Source organism: Podarcis filfolensis (assembly GCF_964270895.1).
Source record: "Podarcis filfolensis genome assembly, chromosome: 9".
In the NCBI taxonomy this organism is placed as follows: Eukaryota; Metazoa; Chordata; class Lepidosauria; order Squamata; family Lacertidae; genus Podarcis; species Podarcis filfolensis.
In genome coordinates, this window is record NC_139610.1 from 16,285,534 (window position 1) to 16,302,431 (window position 16,898).

The following is a 16,898-nucleotide window of genomic DNA, read 5'->3' on the forward strand; positions in this document are numbered from 1 at the left end:
TTTGTATTTATCTATCTATTTGTGTGTAAGTCACAAGAAAACCTAAACCAAATTTTCTTCAATCTTCACACCCGAGCCATCAACTTCATATTGCTCTTTGTCAGTTCTGTACTGAACGGTGACTCACACCAGATGGCAGAAAGCACAGCTTTTAAGGGGTGTTAATACGTGCTAAAAAAGGTCCCAAGAAACTAAAACCATTTCATAAAAAGTCTTGAAAGTGCTACTTTACTTTTCTATCGTGACTATACACTAGAGTTTTGCACATTGTTAGTCCTCTCATGTATATTTTTCCTTGTTCCTCGTTCTTATTATGCAGTCAAAAATTATTATTCAGACTTTACATGACCAGAGATGATTATTTGCACTATCCAGACTCTCCTCTTCCCAGCCCTGGAGGAGCCAATGACTATAAAATAAGGCAAGGACCCTTTACCAGCCAACCAGCTCCTATGGAGAGACAAGGCTTGTTTCTCTATAGATCCAGTGAACATATACAGTGGTACCTTGGTTCTCAAACGCCTTGGTTCCCAAACACAGAAAACCCAGAAGTACGTGTTCCGGTTTTCGAACGTTTTTCAGAAGCTGGACATCCGATGTGGTTGTTGGCGATTGTTTCCAGGGCACCTGCATCAATCAGAAGCCGCCCCTTGGTTTTCAAACATTTCAGAAGTCAAACAGATTTCCGGAACAGGTTAAGTTCGAGAATCAAGGTACCACTGTATTTGGCGCTTTTGATTTTGCTATTTATTTTGCGTTTTTTTTGTTTTTGTTTTTGAGGCTTTTTCAGTTAATTTGTTGTTGTTTTTTGACTGTGTGGAACCCAGTTCAGCTACTGATTGATTATGTGTCTGTGGAAATGGATAAAAGCCCCCTCCCCATCCAAACAATGACTATCATCAGTGCAGGTAAGAATTATTATTTTTATCATTTACAATACTGTCTTATTTGTTTTATAGTACAGTACATTGATTCTTGCTTTCATTTTAAAATTGCTGTTTTAGGGGTTGTTTTTAAAAGTCTTGAACGGATTAATCCATTTTGCATTACTTTCTATGGGAAAGTGGGCCTTGGTTTCGGAATGGACTTCCAGAACGGATTAAGTTTGAGAACCAAGATACCACTGATCTAAGCTCTTGCAGAGACCACAACTTGGATAACCGCCTCAGCAGAACCCTGTGAACTGTCCAAGGTCCTGAAAGTGCTCCTGACACAGAGGACCCATTTGACCTCTTGGCTACTGCCAACTTTGACCTCTCACAGAAAAGGACAGTGAACAGACAGGAAGGTGTACTACCAAAAGGGTTTGGGGGCTCTGGGACTTGGCAATGGGCCTCTTGCTGAGGCCTGGGCCTTAGCAGATGTCCAACGACAAGCCCTAACACTGTTTTTATCATCTTCATTTCCCTTGCTTTGTAACATGTTATCAAGGGAGATGAGGAGGAGATGTAAAGCTGCTGTTTTCAGTTACAGCCACATGTTTCAGGTAGCGCCTAGTTATTGCAATATTATGCGAACCATTGCAGTACAGCACTTACTAAAGGATCATCTGAGTTCACCGATATTCCTATTGGCTTTATCCAACCCAAGTTAGAATGTTGACGACTGTCAAATTTATAAAGATGTCTTAAAGTAACTGTTGGGCTATGGGAAAATCCCTCAAAGACAGAGGTCAACTGTACAGTAGCTGTATATTAGATCCAGACATTATCTGTTGGGACTCATAAGACAAGCTACTCAAGGGCTTGGTGACAAATTGCACGTGTTTTTTCCTGAAAGGTACAAAACTCAATATGACCAGAACCTCTTGAGTTCATTACAGGAATAAATGTTAGACTTATAGAGAGCAAAGATCTCAAACACATCACTAAGGAAATAACTGCTCCCATTTTGTTCTGGACTTCAAATAAAGTTGTAATCCTTGAACTGGAATAAAAGCTTCTTAAGAAATATCATCCACAAAATATTCAATCCAGCACATGGAACACTTGGAACCCAACAGAAAAACAGAATGAACCAGCTATGGCCCTTAAATACATCCATCTTACCTTCCTTTTCAGCCCTGAAGACAAATACCCTGTGTGCTGTAACAACTTCAAGTTTGTTGTCCCCATGGGCTCTGACTGTAGACATAGCAGAGAGGAGGATTATTCCCTTAGAGTACACTTCCTGTATCAAATGCAATAAAAAGAGTCTATGAAGGTACAAGTTAGTCTCACTTGAAAAGCCCTATTTGAACTAATAGCACCAATGGCAAAGTGTAATTTTGATACGGCCTGCAAAAAGGAGAGTCTCCAATCACAATCAGCCTAGCCCCCTTCAGGGTGTTGCTCATGTGCTGTACCTACACATGAGTAGGCCACACCAACAGGTTCCACCAGCTGATGTCATCACATACAGCGTAAATGTCTGCAGAGAGGGAATCTTTGTGTACAGAAGGATGTGTGGGTGCCAGGGGTTTGGGCTAGTTGACCTTGCCCCATTCCCTACTCATTCATGCTACAATGTGCATGGAAAACTTCTGAAGGGCCTTTTCAACTCTGGCTCCGACCTGGTGGAACGCTCTGCCTCATGAGACCAGGGCCCTGCAGGATCTGATTTCTTTCCGCAGGGCCTGTAAGACAGAGTTGTTCCGCCTAGCCTTTGGCTTGGAGCCAATTTGATTCCCTCCCCCTCTTTCTTTTTCCTTTCTCCTCCTGTGATGAGGCTATATTTTAATATTTTAATGTATCAATATTTTAATGTTGTATTTTAATCTTGTTTTTAAGTTGTATTCATTCAACTTGTTTTTATTGATTGTTAGCCACCCTGAGCCCAGCCTTGGCTGGGGAGAGCGGGGTATAAATAAAAATTATTATTATTATGTGCTTTAAAGGTCCGAAAAATGTTGTATAGCAGAAGAGATGAGCTCAAAGTGCAGTAGAAAAATTGCAGCAGAATGGCTGTTTTGTCTTACAGCGAAAGTAGTTGCATGAGCAGAGCCACCAGCTTGAACTCAGCATTTCCTACCAGCAATAACAACTGTTATGTATGTGGGGGTTATTGTACACTACATGTACTTTGTTATTTTTCTCAGGGTAAAACTGGTTGCCATACATGAAGCATCATTGCTGTGTATTTCACCGTAGTGGACTAGCTTGATTATAAAATTTCTGGCAGCTCTCCTTCCAGAAATTATGTACTGGTGTTTGCAGGCATCTACTGTCTGAATTTGGTACTGCTACTGCTGCATTACAATCACAGTGAAAATATCCAGCACAGGTATGTGTAAGCTACTGAGGATTCCACAATCTCTCCCCTTCCCAGTTTTGAAATGCATCCTTTAATCAAGATTTTAAAAAATTGCCACACACACACACACACACACACACACACTTAAAATCACATCAGTGTCTCAACTGCTACAATGCTTTCAACTAGTCTTTAAAATGAAATCGTAAGGGAGGTTCCTTTTCCAACATGTGAACAAAGAATGAGACTGTTACAATTATTAGTAGGGCATAAAATCCTACAGCCCAGGATTGTATTTTAGTGCTGTTTTTACAGTATTTTTCTTAATAACCATGTGTGTGATTTTGCAATTGTAAGCTAGTATCTGGAGTCTCCTCAAGCAGATGGGTATAAATGTTTTAAATGGGGAAAAAACCGTAGATCTATGGGGCTGCCACCCACTATGACAGAGGTGGGGAACCTCAAGCCCAAGAGCAAAGTCCCTCAAGTCCAGACCTCTCTAGTCAGCCCTCCAAACTTTCCCCAGCTCTGCTCCTGACTTGCTTGAGTGCTTTGGCTGAAAAATGCCCTTGAACTCTGATAGGGTGGATGTAGAAGCCTCTGTCCTTTGTACAGCTGGAGTATGGCCTAGTCTACTGAAGTTGAATGTTATCTCTTTGGCCACATCCACTTTGGCCAGTGCTCACACACCACTGGAATACAGCTGCCGCAAAGTTGCCCATTAGGAAGTGCATCCCTTGGGCTGAAAAAGGTTTCGCACCACTGTGTTATGGCAACTGCTTCTTTCATCCTTCAATGCATATTTAGCAGAATTGGAAGGTGTGCAACATTCCCCTAAGTTTGTACAACCAGTAAGCTGCGACTAAGTACAGTTGTACCTTGGATCTCAAACACCACTTGGCTCCTGAACAAATCGGCTCCCGAACAATCAAAACCCGGAAGTGAGTGTTCTAGTTTTTGAACACTCTTTCGGAAGCCGAATGTCCGAAGGGGCTTCCGCAGCTTCCGATTGGCTGCAGGAGCTTTGGTTTCCAACTGTTTTGGAAGTCGAACGGACTTCCAGAATGGATTCTGTTTGATTTCCAAGGTACGACTGTACACACTAAGAGTTCTAACCAAGTACATATTATCTGACCAGTGCAAACTTACCTTGTCATTATTGTAATAAGAAATGCTTTCACCGTCAAATTTTACCCAGCGCTTCTGAAACACATGTTTTCTGTGTGAAAATCAAGAAAAAGAAAAAAAAAGTTATTTGGAGAGGTGGAACACCAATGGTGCAGATGAATCATCATCATCATATTTGTATGCTGCCTTCCCATCGTTAAAACTATGTTCAAGGAGGCTTACAACATTAAAAGATTTACATAATTACAAACATAAAAAGGCAAAAAAAAAACACATCAGAAAGTACACAACCAAATCGAAACAATTTCCATGTAAATAATAATAAGATCTAAAAATAAAGATACAAGAATTGTTTTTAAAAGGGCTATCTAAGGTATCTAACTGCTGGAGATGCAATAGGGATAATGCTTCTCTAAAACATATGTTTTTTCATTGTCCTATACTGAAAGTGTTTTTTGCAGAAGGTACCTGAAACCATCAACAGAACTGTACGGAACAACCTTACCTTTACAGAGCAAAATATCCTCTTGAATTATATACCCAGCACATGGAACCTTACAAAAGGACAATACAAGTGGATTCTCCATGCCCTTACCACAGCAAAAAGACTGATACTGATGAATTGGAAAAATTAAAATGCATCTCCCTTCTACGATTGGGTTGAAGACTTATACAAACTCACAACATACAGACAACTTACATATAAACGGAGACTTGCCATGGGCAAATGCAATGATATTTGGAATCCATTCTTACAAATACTGTAATAGGTTAAGATCTGGTGAAGTACAATAACAATCTTGTAAAATATACAGTTTGGGGTTTTTCCCCTTCCCCCTTTGTTTTTCCTTCTGCACGGGTTTTGTTTCTTTTTTGCCTTTTCTCTTTTTTATTTGCATCTCACCATGTTTGGTGAATATATAGTTATGCACTTTTTGAACTTTCAATAAAGATGTTACCAAAAAAAGAGAATTAATATCAATAACAACAATCGGCTGCAATCCTTTGCACACTACTGACAACTGACTACAGTGAGGCGTATTTCTGAGTAAGCACAAAGTGGAGTCTGCTGATAGGCTGCAATCCCAGCCCCAGTTACTTGGGATCATACCCCATTGAATTCAATTGGATTTATTTCTGTGGAGACATGGTTAGGATTGTGCTGTTTGTCTACCATTTCTTACAAAGCTATTGGTGCCCATTAACCTCTCAGGCTTTTCAGAAGACAAAAAGGAGAGCAAGCAGAACCAGTCACCTACAGGTTACATGTTACAAAGTCCCATTAAGAAAGAAACATTCTCAGAGTTAAAGATGACATACCCCTGAGGAGACAACTTATCCAGCCATCCTTCTTTAGCCTTCTTTCCTGAAGGACCATAAAAGCAAGCATAGGGTGATATTGAGTCTTTGGGGCTACTGGCCAGTTCATCATGGTGGGAAGAATATGTCTCCTCCTTAGCAGTGAGGTCGAGCTTCCCACGTCTGAGCCTTTTTGATGTTTTATATTTTCCTTTCCGTGTATATTGAGCATATGCTTTCACTGAAGAGTATTCTGATTCCCCAGCAAATCTGTTTGGCGGTACAAACGTATCCTCCTGGGTTACTAATTCATTGTTCGCCACATCTTCAGTGGTTTTCTGTTTCTGATTATTAAGAGTACTGAAAGCAAACACACAAAGTAACGCTACTTCAGACAATCAATCTTCCTCTTTTGCCACAGGGCGTTGCAATTTAATTCGGAACAACAAGCATATGAAAACAACAAAACATCCCACATAAATGTCGTAAAGAGACCTGCTGAAGTCCGCTGTGCTTTTGAAAGATAAGAGAACCTTTTTTTCAGGCTGAGGGCTAAACGTCAGGGCCAGAGGCACAAGTGACCACAGCAAAAATTGTAAATTATACTTTTTCTCAGTGGGCTGGTTTCTACACATGCAAACACACACACGCATATGCCTCTATCCAGGCAAACATTATCACATTTCCAAGAAACATTCTAGCTAGGGAAAAACACTCAAGAGGGGTGCAAAGCAGAACTGGCAAGGGGTGTCAATTGGGGAGTTGTGGTTCGAAAAGTAGGTTATCCTGGGAAGACTCCACATCACAACTGTAATGGATGGTGCCTCCAGCTGAAAGATATAGGCAGTGCCATGCAAATATTTTTCCTTCTGTAGGTAAAAAGGTAAAAGTAAAGGACCTCTGGATGGTTAAGTCCAGTCAAAGGCGACTATGGGGTTGTGGCGCTCATCTAGCTTTCAGGCTGAGGGAGCCGGCATTCGTCCACAGACAGCTTTCTGGGTCATGTGGCCAGCATGAATAAACCACTTCTGGTGCAACAGAACACCGTAATGGAAACCAGAGCGCATGGAAATGCCGTTTACCTTCCTGCCACAGCAGTACCTATTTATCTACTTTCACTGGCATGCTTTTGAACTGCTAGGTTGGCAGGAGCTGGGACAGAGCAACAGGATCTCACCCCATTGAACAGACGACCTTCCAATTGGCAAGCCCAAGAGGCTCAGTGGTTTAGACCACAGCGCCACTCATGTCCTGTAGGAGGAGCCACCCACCACCACCCAGACCAAACTGGAAGTAGTAGACAAGCCTTGAAGCCCAACTAGAGCTATAAAACAAACCCCAGACTGCTCTGAAATACCTACAGGGTTGTACACTCAATTTCAGGCAAAAATAAGAACTGGGATGACAGTAAAAAAAGGGGGGAGACAGGGTGGGCAGGGCCATATTTTTGCTCATGTCTATGATTCTACATCTCTGCTATGTCTTGTATTTAGAACTTTGTCAACCAATTGTTGGTCTCTGCTGTCTAATATAATGTCCAATGTTTTAAGATTATGTAAGGTTTTTATTTTTATATCATTTTATATATTGTTGCTTTTCAAATGAAGATCAGCCTAGAAAGAAACCACTACGAATACAGTGGTACCGCGGGTTACATACGCTTCAGGTTACAGACTCCGCTAACCCAGAAATAGTACCTTGGGTTAAGAACTTTGCTTCAGGATGAGAATAGAAATCATGCAGCAGCTCCGGCAGCGTGGCGACAGCATGAGGCCCCATTAGCTAAAGTGGTGCTTCAGGTTAAGAACAGACCTCTGGAACGAATTAAGTACTTAACCAGAGGTACCACTGCTACTAAACAGTTCCACTAGCACAAGTACTTTTGGCTGCGCAGTGGAACTTCTTCTCCCTCTTCCCTTTCTGTGAACCCCCTAACTATGTTCTGGGGGGGTTCTCCCAACCCTCTGGAGCAGATTTAGGGGGCACATAAGGAGAAGATAAGTTCATTTGCAGAGTGAAAAGTGCTTGAGCTAGCAGAATTGTTTAGTTGGATATCACCTAATGATAATAAATACAGGGCCTATTTTATGGGTGGCCGTACCAGTGACTGCAATCATGGATTATCAGCATGCATTTTCCCTATTTACTACTATTTTGAAACAAAAAAAAAATGATGAAAGCAATAACGCCAAGTGAATGTTACTTTTCTCCAGTTTTCATCTTGTAAACACTTAGATCTGCTCCTAAGCATATTTACTGTAACATAAGCCCCACAGAATTCGGTGGAAATTACATCCTAATTGTGTGCTCGGGAGGACAGGCACTTTGTACAGGGAAGTGGGGGAAAGACAGTCCAAGATATTAGTATTTGCAATGGGAGGATATTAATCTGAAATATACAACTAGCAGAGTTCTGGAGAGCCAGTCTTTCTCGCGGCACAATTTTCCTCTGACCATTCCATTATTAAAGATGTGTGCCTTGGGCCATTTTATCCCTGCTTCGCTAGGTACATCTTAAAGAGGCAAACAGAAAAAAATAAAAATATTTGAAATAGCCCTAATCCTCACTTCCACACCAGGTTTGCCAGCTCAGAGGTGCCTCCCTTGGTTGGCAGTGATTCCCTAGAGCAGTGTTTCCCAAAGTGGGTGATACTGCCCTCGGGGGGCACTGCAATGATCGGGGGGGAGCGGTAGTATCCTCAGGTGCAATTGGGAGGCATTGAATAAAAATAAGGGGCTGGTGGAAGCAAAAAGAAAGAAAGAAAATGGGCTTCACTCAGGCCCAGGAAGTGGATCGCAGCTTGCCTGTGCACCAGGCTCAGACTTCTCACTGGGATTATTTTTAATGTTATCCTTCGTTATCTTAATTTTCTGTATGTAATGCAAATGTTGCTACAGTTGAGCTTAATAAATAAATTTATAACTTCAAGCTTCAAGGTGTCTTATTTACACCGACATCTTTCTTTACTATGGAAATATAGCTACATAAAATGACACAAATTTGTCACTGCAACTTTCTGTTTCCAGGGGGCGCTCAGTAATTATTATTATTTTTTCTGAAAAGGGGGCAGTAGGCCAAATCAAGTTGGAGCACCTATGCAGCTGAACACTTTTGATCATTGTCAGCTTCTTATGTAACATCAGGCCTCCACTTTAGCACAAAGAATGGAAAAAACTGAGATTTCTGAAAGAACTCTAGAAGAAGAGAGCAGCACAGGGGTGTGCGAGAACCAGACCACGCTGGCTATTCCCATACTAGGCAAAAATAAATTCATTGAAATAGTGGTGATGATAATAATAATGTATACAGTTTGCAAATATAATGCAATTTGTCAGTATTAAAAAAAACCCAGCCCACGAAATCCTGATTCTGATACACATGTTCTAATTCCAAGCATTTAAATCAAGAGAGAGATGTGTGATGTTTAACCAAAAGTTACAATCCAATACCGTGTTTTGTTCAGAAGGCTCTCCCCATGAGTGTTTTCGTCTCTGTTCTCTTCCAGTGTGCCTGAAAGTTCTTTGACGTAGTTTTCCTGCAAATAGAGATTCCAAAGCTGAATAGTTAAATGGGTAATTTTTGGAGAGCTAAAAGGCTTTCAGTTGCACCCAGAGATATCCATGCACAAGCAGAAGAGACTTCCGGTAATGCAACAGGATTTCTATCCCTTAAATTTCTATCCCATGAAACACAAACAGGGGGTGGGCAGATGTGAGGGATGTGAGTGGTCTTGAATGGGGTAACTGTGCCCCTGAAGGATCAGGTGCACAGCCTAGGAGTCATTTTGGATTTACAGCTGTCCATGGAGGCGCAGGCCAATTCTGGGTCCAGGGCAGCTGTCTACCAGCTCCATTTGGTATGCAGGCTGAGACCCTATCTGCTGGCAGACTGTCTTGCCAGAGTGGTGCATGCTCTAGTTGTCTTCCACTTGGACAACTGCAATGCGCTCTATGTGGAGCTACCTTTGAAGGTGACCCAGATACTACAACTAATCCAGAATGCGGCAGCTACACTGGTGACTGGGAGTGGCCACCGAGACAATATAACACTGGTCCTGAAAGACCTACATTGATTCCCAGTACAATTCCGAGCACAATTAAAAGTGTTGGTGCTGACCTCTAAAGCTCTAAACAGCCTCAGCCCAGTATACCTGAAGGAGCTTCTCCACCCCCATCGTTCAGCCTGGACACTGAGGTCCAGCTCCGAGGGCCTTCTCAGTAGTGGCACCTGCCTTGTGGAACGCTCTCCCATCAGATGTCAAGGAAATAATCAACTACCTGATCAACTCTCCAATGGTTTGACTTTACCCCCAAGGCACACTCTTCCATTGTCTCCAGATGCCAACGGATACCAACAACAACAATATATATAACTGCTAAACTAGTTCTACACATCCAAGTGCAGTGATTTTGAGATTGCGTCAGACGAGGCAGCAAACCTCTGAGGGACATTTCCAAAACCAGTCTGTAATAAAGCTAACATGATGCCCTCCAGATGTTGATGAACTATAACTCCCATCATCTCTGACCACTGGCAATGCCAGCTAATGGGAACTGTAGTCCAACAAGATCTGGAAGGAACCACATTGGCTAACCCTATAATAAAAGGGTGAGAGCGTTTGAACTTTGAATAGAGAGTGGGAGAATTAAAAAAACCCAAACTGGGCAAATCCTATCTCAAGTAATGCTTCAGAACACGTAAATTGACCACTTTAAAGGGCAGCATGTTAAACAAGAGACTTTTTGTGACTGTCAAACTTGAGGTGGGGAGAATCATTGCTCACTGATGACTTCTTTCTTGGTTGAAATCACAGCCCAGTATCGCTAACATCGAAGCTCATTTTTCAGCACAGACAAACGCCTTAAGTTCCAACTGATGCACCTTCCTCCTCCAATTCCCCAGTGTCTCATTAATATGTTTCTCCAGGCATCCCTCCGATAAACTAAAACCTTCTGTTCTCCATGTCTGGCCCAATATCCTTCTTCAGTCTTACATCTAACCACACGGAAAACCTGTCTGTGAATAGTGCTGCCTCTTGTCTGCAACTCCATCTTAGTTTCATATCATTTTCCCTGTCATTAATCCTGCAAATGAAACTTGCATAAAGCGATGACTGCATGGGATCTGGGTTTTATGCAAACTCAACAAGGCATCTATTTATTCTGAATATATGTTTAGGAATACAGTAGAAAACATCAACCTTCAGTGGATATCTTTATCCTTGCTGGGCTGAAACAAGAAGTGAAGGCTAGCCCCAAGAGCAACATGGACCCAGATTGACAAGACAGTAGCTCTTCAGAAGCAAATGAAACCCTATGTCACCTGATCCCTACTGAAGTAGCAGCTGCCATGCCACCCTCTGACCACCCACAATGCTGGCATCACAGCACAGCAAAGAGCAGCTTCCTTCCCCAGTTCAAAAACCCTGGCATCCTAAACGCATGCATCATTTCTTAGCTGAATTAAACAGAGTACAAATCACCCATTTCGACCATAGCTAATTTTCTGTTATCTTCTTCTTCCCCTGTCTTAATGAGTCCAGTCTTCTAGATTGTTCCATATAAATAAAGTCAGTCTCTTTTAACTTTGTGGGCCTCCTAATAAGTAACGCAATTTATATGTCAACTCCTAGCATTCCACTCCTTTCTCCCAATATTTTGTCACACTCTTATGTGACCAAGAAAAAGAACACAGGCCGAGACAAGATGGATGTTTGGTAAACACACTCAGCCCAGTATACCTGAAGGAGTGTCTCCAACCCCATCATTCAGCCAGGACACTGAGGTCCAGAGCCAAGGGCCTTCTGGTGGTTCCCTCCCTGTGAGAAGTGAGATTACAGGGAACCAGGCAGAGGGCCTTCTTGGTAGTGGTGCCTGCCCTGTGGAACACCCTCCTACCAGATGTCAAGGACATAAACAACTATCTGACTTTTAGAAGATGTCTGAAAGCAGTCCTGTTTAGGGAAGTTTTTATTGTTTGATCTATTATCGCTTTTATTATAATTATTATTAATATTCTGTTGGGAGCCACTCAGAGTGGCTGGGGAAACCCAGCCAGATGGGCTGGGTATAAATATTATTATTATCATTATCATTATTATCATTATTATTATTATTATTAATGAGAAAGCTTAACACTAACTCCAGTAGTGTTCATGCACAAGCCCCTTTACTTTATTCCATAACAGTGAATGGGCTATCAGCACTAACATTTGTTGCCAAAAATGAAGTTCTGCACTTGACAAAATCTCTTCTGCAGTCTGGCACTGGGTGGCCCAGATGATGATAATTTTATTATTATATGAATGTATATACTGTCCTATACCCAGAGGTATTAGGGCAGTTCACAGATCTCGCTAACAGGAGTTCCTACAGGGCCTATAATGTGCTTTCATCATCTCCACCGCACCCCATTAGAACAAAAGAAATTTTGCTATTAAACGACAACTCACTGTGTCTTCTGGGCAGCTGATAAGGAAGGTTTCCCCATATGGAGAGATGGGAGGTGGCTTTTCTTCCTCTGAGTCTCCTTTAAAAGAAAATAGGGGTTGCTTCAAATAGGCACACAGAATTGCTCAATTTCTCTAACATGATAACCTGCACATGCTCTCCCAAGATAAATGCATGTACTCTATGAAGAGAAGAGCACTGAGTTGCAGTGAAGTGGTATCTGTGAAGGCTAGTTCGCACAAAAAAGTTTCCACTTGATGATACAATCCTAGAATAGCTCATGTGGTGCCTTTCAGATGCTGTAGAATACAAGTATCATCACCTCTGACCACTGGTTATGCTGGCTGGGTCTGATGAAAGATGTGACACAAAACATCTGGAAGGCAACACATTGGCTAGTCCAAAGGCAACCAATAAATTGATGCATGCATGCAACTCCTAAAAAGATTGTCACACAAATCTGTTCAGATTTTTTACATTTCCTATTATCAACCATCAACTCTTTATTTAAAGCAGACTGAAACACCATCAGTGTACCAATGATACCAATTTAAGCAGATGGTACTTCAAGTCCTTGATCAAAGTATTAAGCTATACAAGTCCCCTTCAATATACATGTTTCAGAAAATAATATGGGTACCCTAAGCTAATCCCATTTACCTTATTTAACATTCATTTCACTAGAACCTGCTTCTAAGTAAGCCTCAGGGCTGCTGACAATATTAATTAAAACTTCTGCAAAGGTTCATGTGCCTCCACTTTCTCAGAAACCTGTTTGTACTATTCAGCACATTTTTATTACACTCTAGTGAGGCACATAACAGTCTAAGGTTGTCTATTTTTTTTTCCAAAAAAAGAGTATCACAATGTGGTATCAGTGAATTGTTCCCCAGATTACCACTGTTTAGGCTGGGAATACTGTTGCTAATGTAGCCAATATGACACACCACACAAGTGAGGTATCAACAGGTTTGGGAGAAGCACACAGTTTGGAAAAGTACAACAAATAGAGGGGGAAATCTAAAAAGGGAGAAGAACACCCAAATATCCAAATACTATTTGGGTGGACGTGGCAGAAAGACATGGAAATCCAAGTGGGAAAGGAATGGAATGGAGTAATGTAGAGGAAAATCTGGATAGCTGACTGAAACACCAGTAAGCATGTGATGAACTACTATATTCTGATTTAGACTGGGCATATGGGAATCGAGACCCCTAAAGAGGAATCCTATGTAGAATCAACAGCCTTGATTTTATTTCCAATCCACTTTCCAAGTTATAAGATATTTATTTTGCAGTAGCTGACTGGCTAGCTCTCTTGCAAAGGAAATGCAAACCCATCATAAAGGTGAAACCATGGTGAAAGAAAGTACATTTATGATTAGTTTCCTCGATCTTACACATCACTGATGGAGCTTCTTGCTTGTTTGGTCCAAGCTACACTCTTTACTTAGAAAAGAAACCTGCTTCAACTCATGATAGATTCCATAAATGTGGGCTAGAGCGCTTTGCTTCTTTGAAATCATGCAAGTAAGGTGATCAGAGATGCTATGCAAAGGACTAAGATCATCTTTTCTGAAAGGAACTCTACATCTGCTCTGAAATCCAAAACAGACCATGAGTTTATCAGTTCTAAAGCCCACTTCTCCAAAGGGTCCATTTGTGGGTCACTGAAACAAGAACGCAGTAATGGCTTCACAGTGGTGCGGTGCCATAAATTGAACCTGTTGACCTAGCATTCCAAAGATGTGCTACGTTGCTGTGAGAATGTAATGAAAATGCACCCTTTGTATTTAAATGAAGAGCATCTGTCTCTATTTAATCAATAGTTCCATTACAAAATTTTATTCTCAACATCTTCTTAACATCTGCAGAATCTCAGGGTTGTGAGTTCAATCCCTGTGTTGGACTAGATGATCCTTGTGGTCCTTTCCAGTTTCTACAATTCTATGATTCTTCCTAACATCATGTTGACTGAATGAAGCTGAAGCTCTCCAGTCATTACTATTTCCAGCCAGAAAGCTGTGGATGTAAACTTTAAAAAGAATCAAGAGGAAGATCAAAAAACAAAACAAAACAATACCAGCTGCCTTCAAAGTCGTCTCATGGTTTCCAGGGTGCAAAGGGGTGGGAGAATTGTTTGGTGGTTTTTAAAGGCCTAGAGCTGACAGCAGGGTTATTTTGCAGAGCACAAAATGTGCCTGAACATGTCCAGGTTAAGTCTTAAATATGAGCAGGCAGAAGTTCACTTCAAGCAGTTGTTTAGCCATCTTCACAGGAGGAAAAAAGTTGGAACGCTATTAACTCTCCTTAATCCTTTGCCCTTGGGGAGAGTGTCAGCTATTCAATTAAACACCAGAGCAAGGATTCAAACAGCCATGTGACTACTTCTGCACACCCAAGAGAGAGTCAGACTTCCCTTTGAAAACCAGGAAGAGTCTCAAAATAAAAACAAAAAACAGAGTGTCCTATGGAATAGGAAGGTTAAAGAATAAATGTTTGTAGGGGTGTGAGAGGGCGAATGAGGTGGGGGGCCTTTGATCCTATGGCAGGGCCCACCGTGTCAATCATTCTCTCGGTCTGGGCTCAGAAACCCTCTCGACTTTAAACAGCATTTTCCAATTGATGAGAATATATCCCTGCTGCTCTTCTTGTTTTGTCATTTTCCACTGTGAAATTTAGCTTTGATCTTGTGTTATTTGGATAGCTGGTTTAACACTGGAACATTTTGTAGGGGCAGTCCTCTGTGCACCTTGGACTGAGGAGCAGGGAAATGAGCCAAAAGAAAACCCTCTTTCTCTCTGTCTCCTTTCATTCACACACACATACCAATTGAAACACATCTCAGTTTTTCCACTGTTAAACACACGTCCTTTTGTCCCATCTAGTCACAGTCCAAGAGCTTCTTTTTTATATATAACGGATTCTCATTCAGTTTTGACACATTAACTTCAAATTCAATATTCTTGCAAAATGAACAAGGTGATATCCCACCCTTACCTCTGTGGTGTTTTTTCCACCCATATTCTGCTGCTTTATATGTCAAACTACATCTAATACCTATTTCCTCTGTTACATTTATTGTCATCCTCAGTCCGCTGCTCATAATTCAAATCCTGCCTGCGATTTCATTTGACTACACAAATTATTCCTCTCTTTTTTTTTTTGTCCCGTCGCTTTGCACAGGAAAAGCCACTGTTTACAAGTGTTCATCAGATTTTCTGCAGGTAAACAACAGGTTTTCCCAGAGAAAGTTGTGGGATAATTATTATTTTTTTAAAGACCTCTTGGATCTGTGACCAGAAATCAGGGGACGAACAGAATGAGCTCCAAGTTTGCTCCTTCGCTCTGCCCTGCCTGTATTACACTTTACTTAAGCATCTAATTTGTGGTGACAACATTAGGACCTGCCTGTTTAAAATGTCAGCTGCTCAGAAGAAGTTTGAAGCAAAGTTTTTCTCCTGAAACTAGTTCCAGAAGCAAGCCCTGACTGGAGAAAAGTAGGATGAAGAAGAAGCTTTGAGAAGAGAAACTTGGGAACAGAACAGTTTGACACCACCCCCTCTTTGTATGAATTATCCCCAACTGCCTGCCTGTCTGTCTGGTGGCACACATTTTTCTGAAAACAGATTCTGCTACCGTCACACATACTTAGACTATATATGCACTCCCCTAGCATTTATCAAAGAAGGAAGAGATCAAAGGTTACTGATAAGTGCACAGGGTACGAAAAGTACATCGCAAGTGGCTTTGTGAAGTGTGATGAGAAGGCAGCATCAAAGAATGCACATGTGACTCACACATCCTGTTTCTGTGGTTCTTGGGTTTCACACCTGAAACAAACCTTGCACATGTTCTCCACAGAAGAACAGTAACAGTGAGCACATTTCTCCCTGGGGGAGATACAAGACATTTGAGCTATGCTCAAGCACTTTTCCTTCCTTACAACCGAAGCAAATCTACGCTATCCGGAAAAAACAGATATTAAGTAAAGCTAGCGTATTTTCTTTATTTGAAAGAAATAATTCAAAAAATGTAAGATGTGCCAGCTTATCATCTATAAAGATATTTTGTTTATTAAGATGGCCTTCTCAATATTATCATGCTATATTTCCCAAATAATAATAAATAATAATAAATTTTTATTTATACCCTGCCCTCCCCAGCCAGAGCCAGGCTCAGGGCGGCTAACACCAATAAAATTACAATAATGGGGAGAACAAACAAACAAAAACCAATTTATTATCACCTTGCTTTCTTCTTACATTTTCCAATAATTCAGTATAATTTGCTCATAGCTGCAAAGTTCAACTTACTTCTTTGTGAAATATGGGTCTCGGAACAAAGGAGACTTAAACCATTCACGTTTCTTCTTTCCTGAAGGGAGCTGAAAAAACACCAACGTGAAGAGATAAATATAAGGCAGAACATGCTTCTAATTACTCTGATGGAAATACAGACTTTAAGTCACCAGATTAAAAAAACCAGTCATGTTTATTCAACAAAATGCTAGCACTAACGTTCTGTGCTGCTTTCCATTTTTCAGCACAGTTAATATTTTGCCATAGGGCTTGTCCACACTTCATAGGTCCATCAGTAGAGCATGAGACCCTTAATCTCAGGGTTGTGAGTCTGAGCTCCATGTTGGGCAAAAGATTCCTGCATTGCAGTGGGTTGGACTAGATGCCCCTTGTGATCCCTTCCAATTCTACCATTCTATGATTCTATTATTCCGCCTGCCCTAGGCAAAGGTCTAAGGCAGTTTTGCCTTTGTCCCACTGCTTTTTGCT

General features: G+C 41.3%; 1 protein-coding gene across 4 annotated transcripts in view; it reads right to left on the bottom strand.

Annotated features, from left to right (window-relative positions):
• The window catches only part of ARAP2 (ArfGAP with RhoGAP domain, ankyrin repeat and PH domain 2), a 129,182-nt gene that overhangs the window by 91,976 nt on the left and 20,308 nt on the right, over positions 1-16,898 (bottom strand). For all 4 annotated transcript variants that reach the window (XM_083630049.1, XM_083630047.1, XM_083630048.1 and 1 more), the window contains 6 exons: positions 16,425-16,495; positions 12,111-12,187; positions 9,109-9,194; positions 5,680-6,018; positions 4,381-4,450; positions 2,049-2,169 (listed from right to left, as the gene is read on the bottom strand). In XM_083630049.1, the coding sequence (XP_083486175.1) occupies positions 2,049-2,169; positions 4,381-4,450; positions 5,680-6,018; positions 9,109-9,194; positions 12,111-12,187; positions 16,425-16,495 (764 nt within the window). The remainder of the gene's footprint in view (positions 1-2,048; positions 2,170-4,380; positions 4,451-5,679; positions 6,019-9,108; positions 9,195-12,110; positions 12,188-16,424; positions 16,496-16,898) is intronic.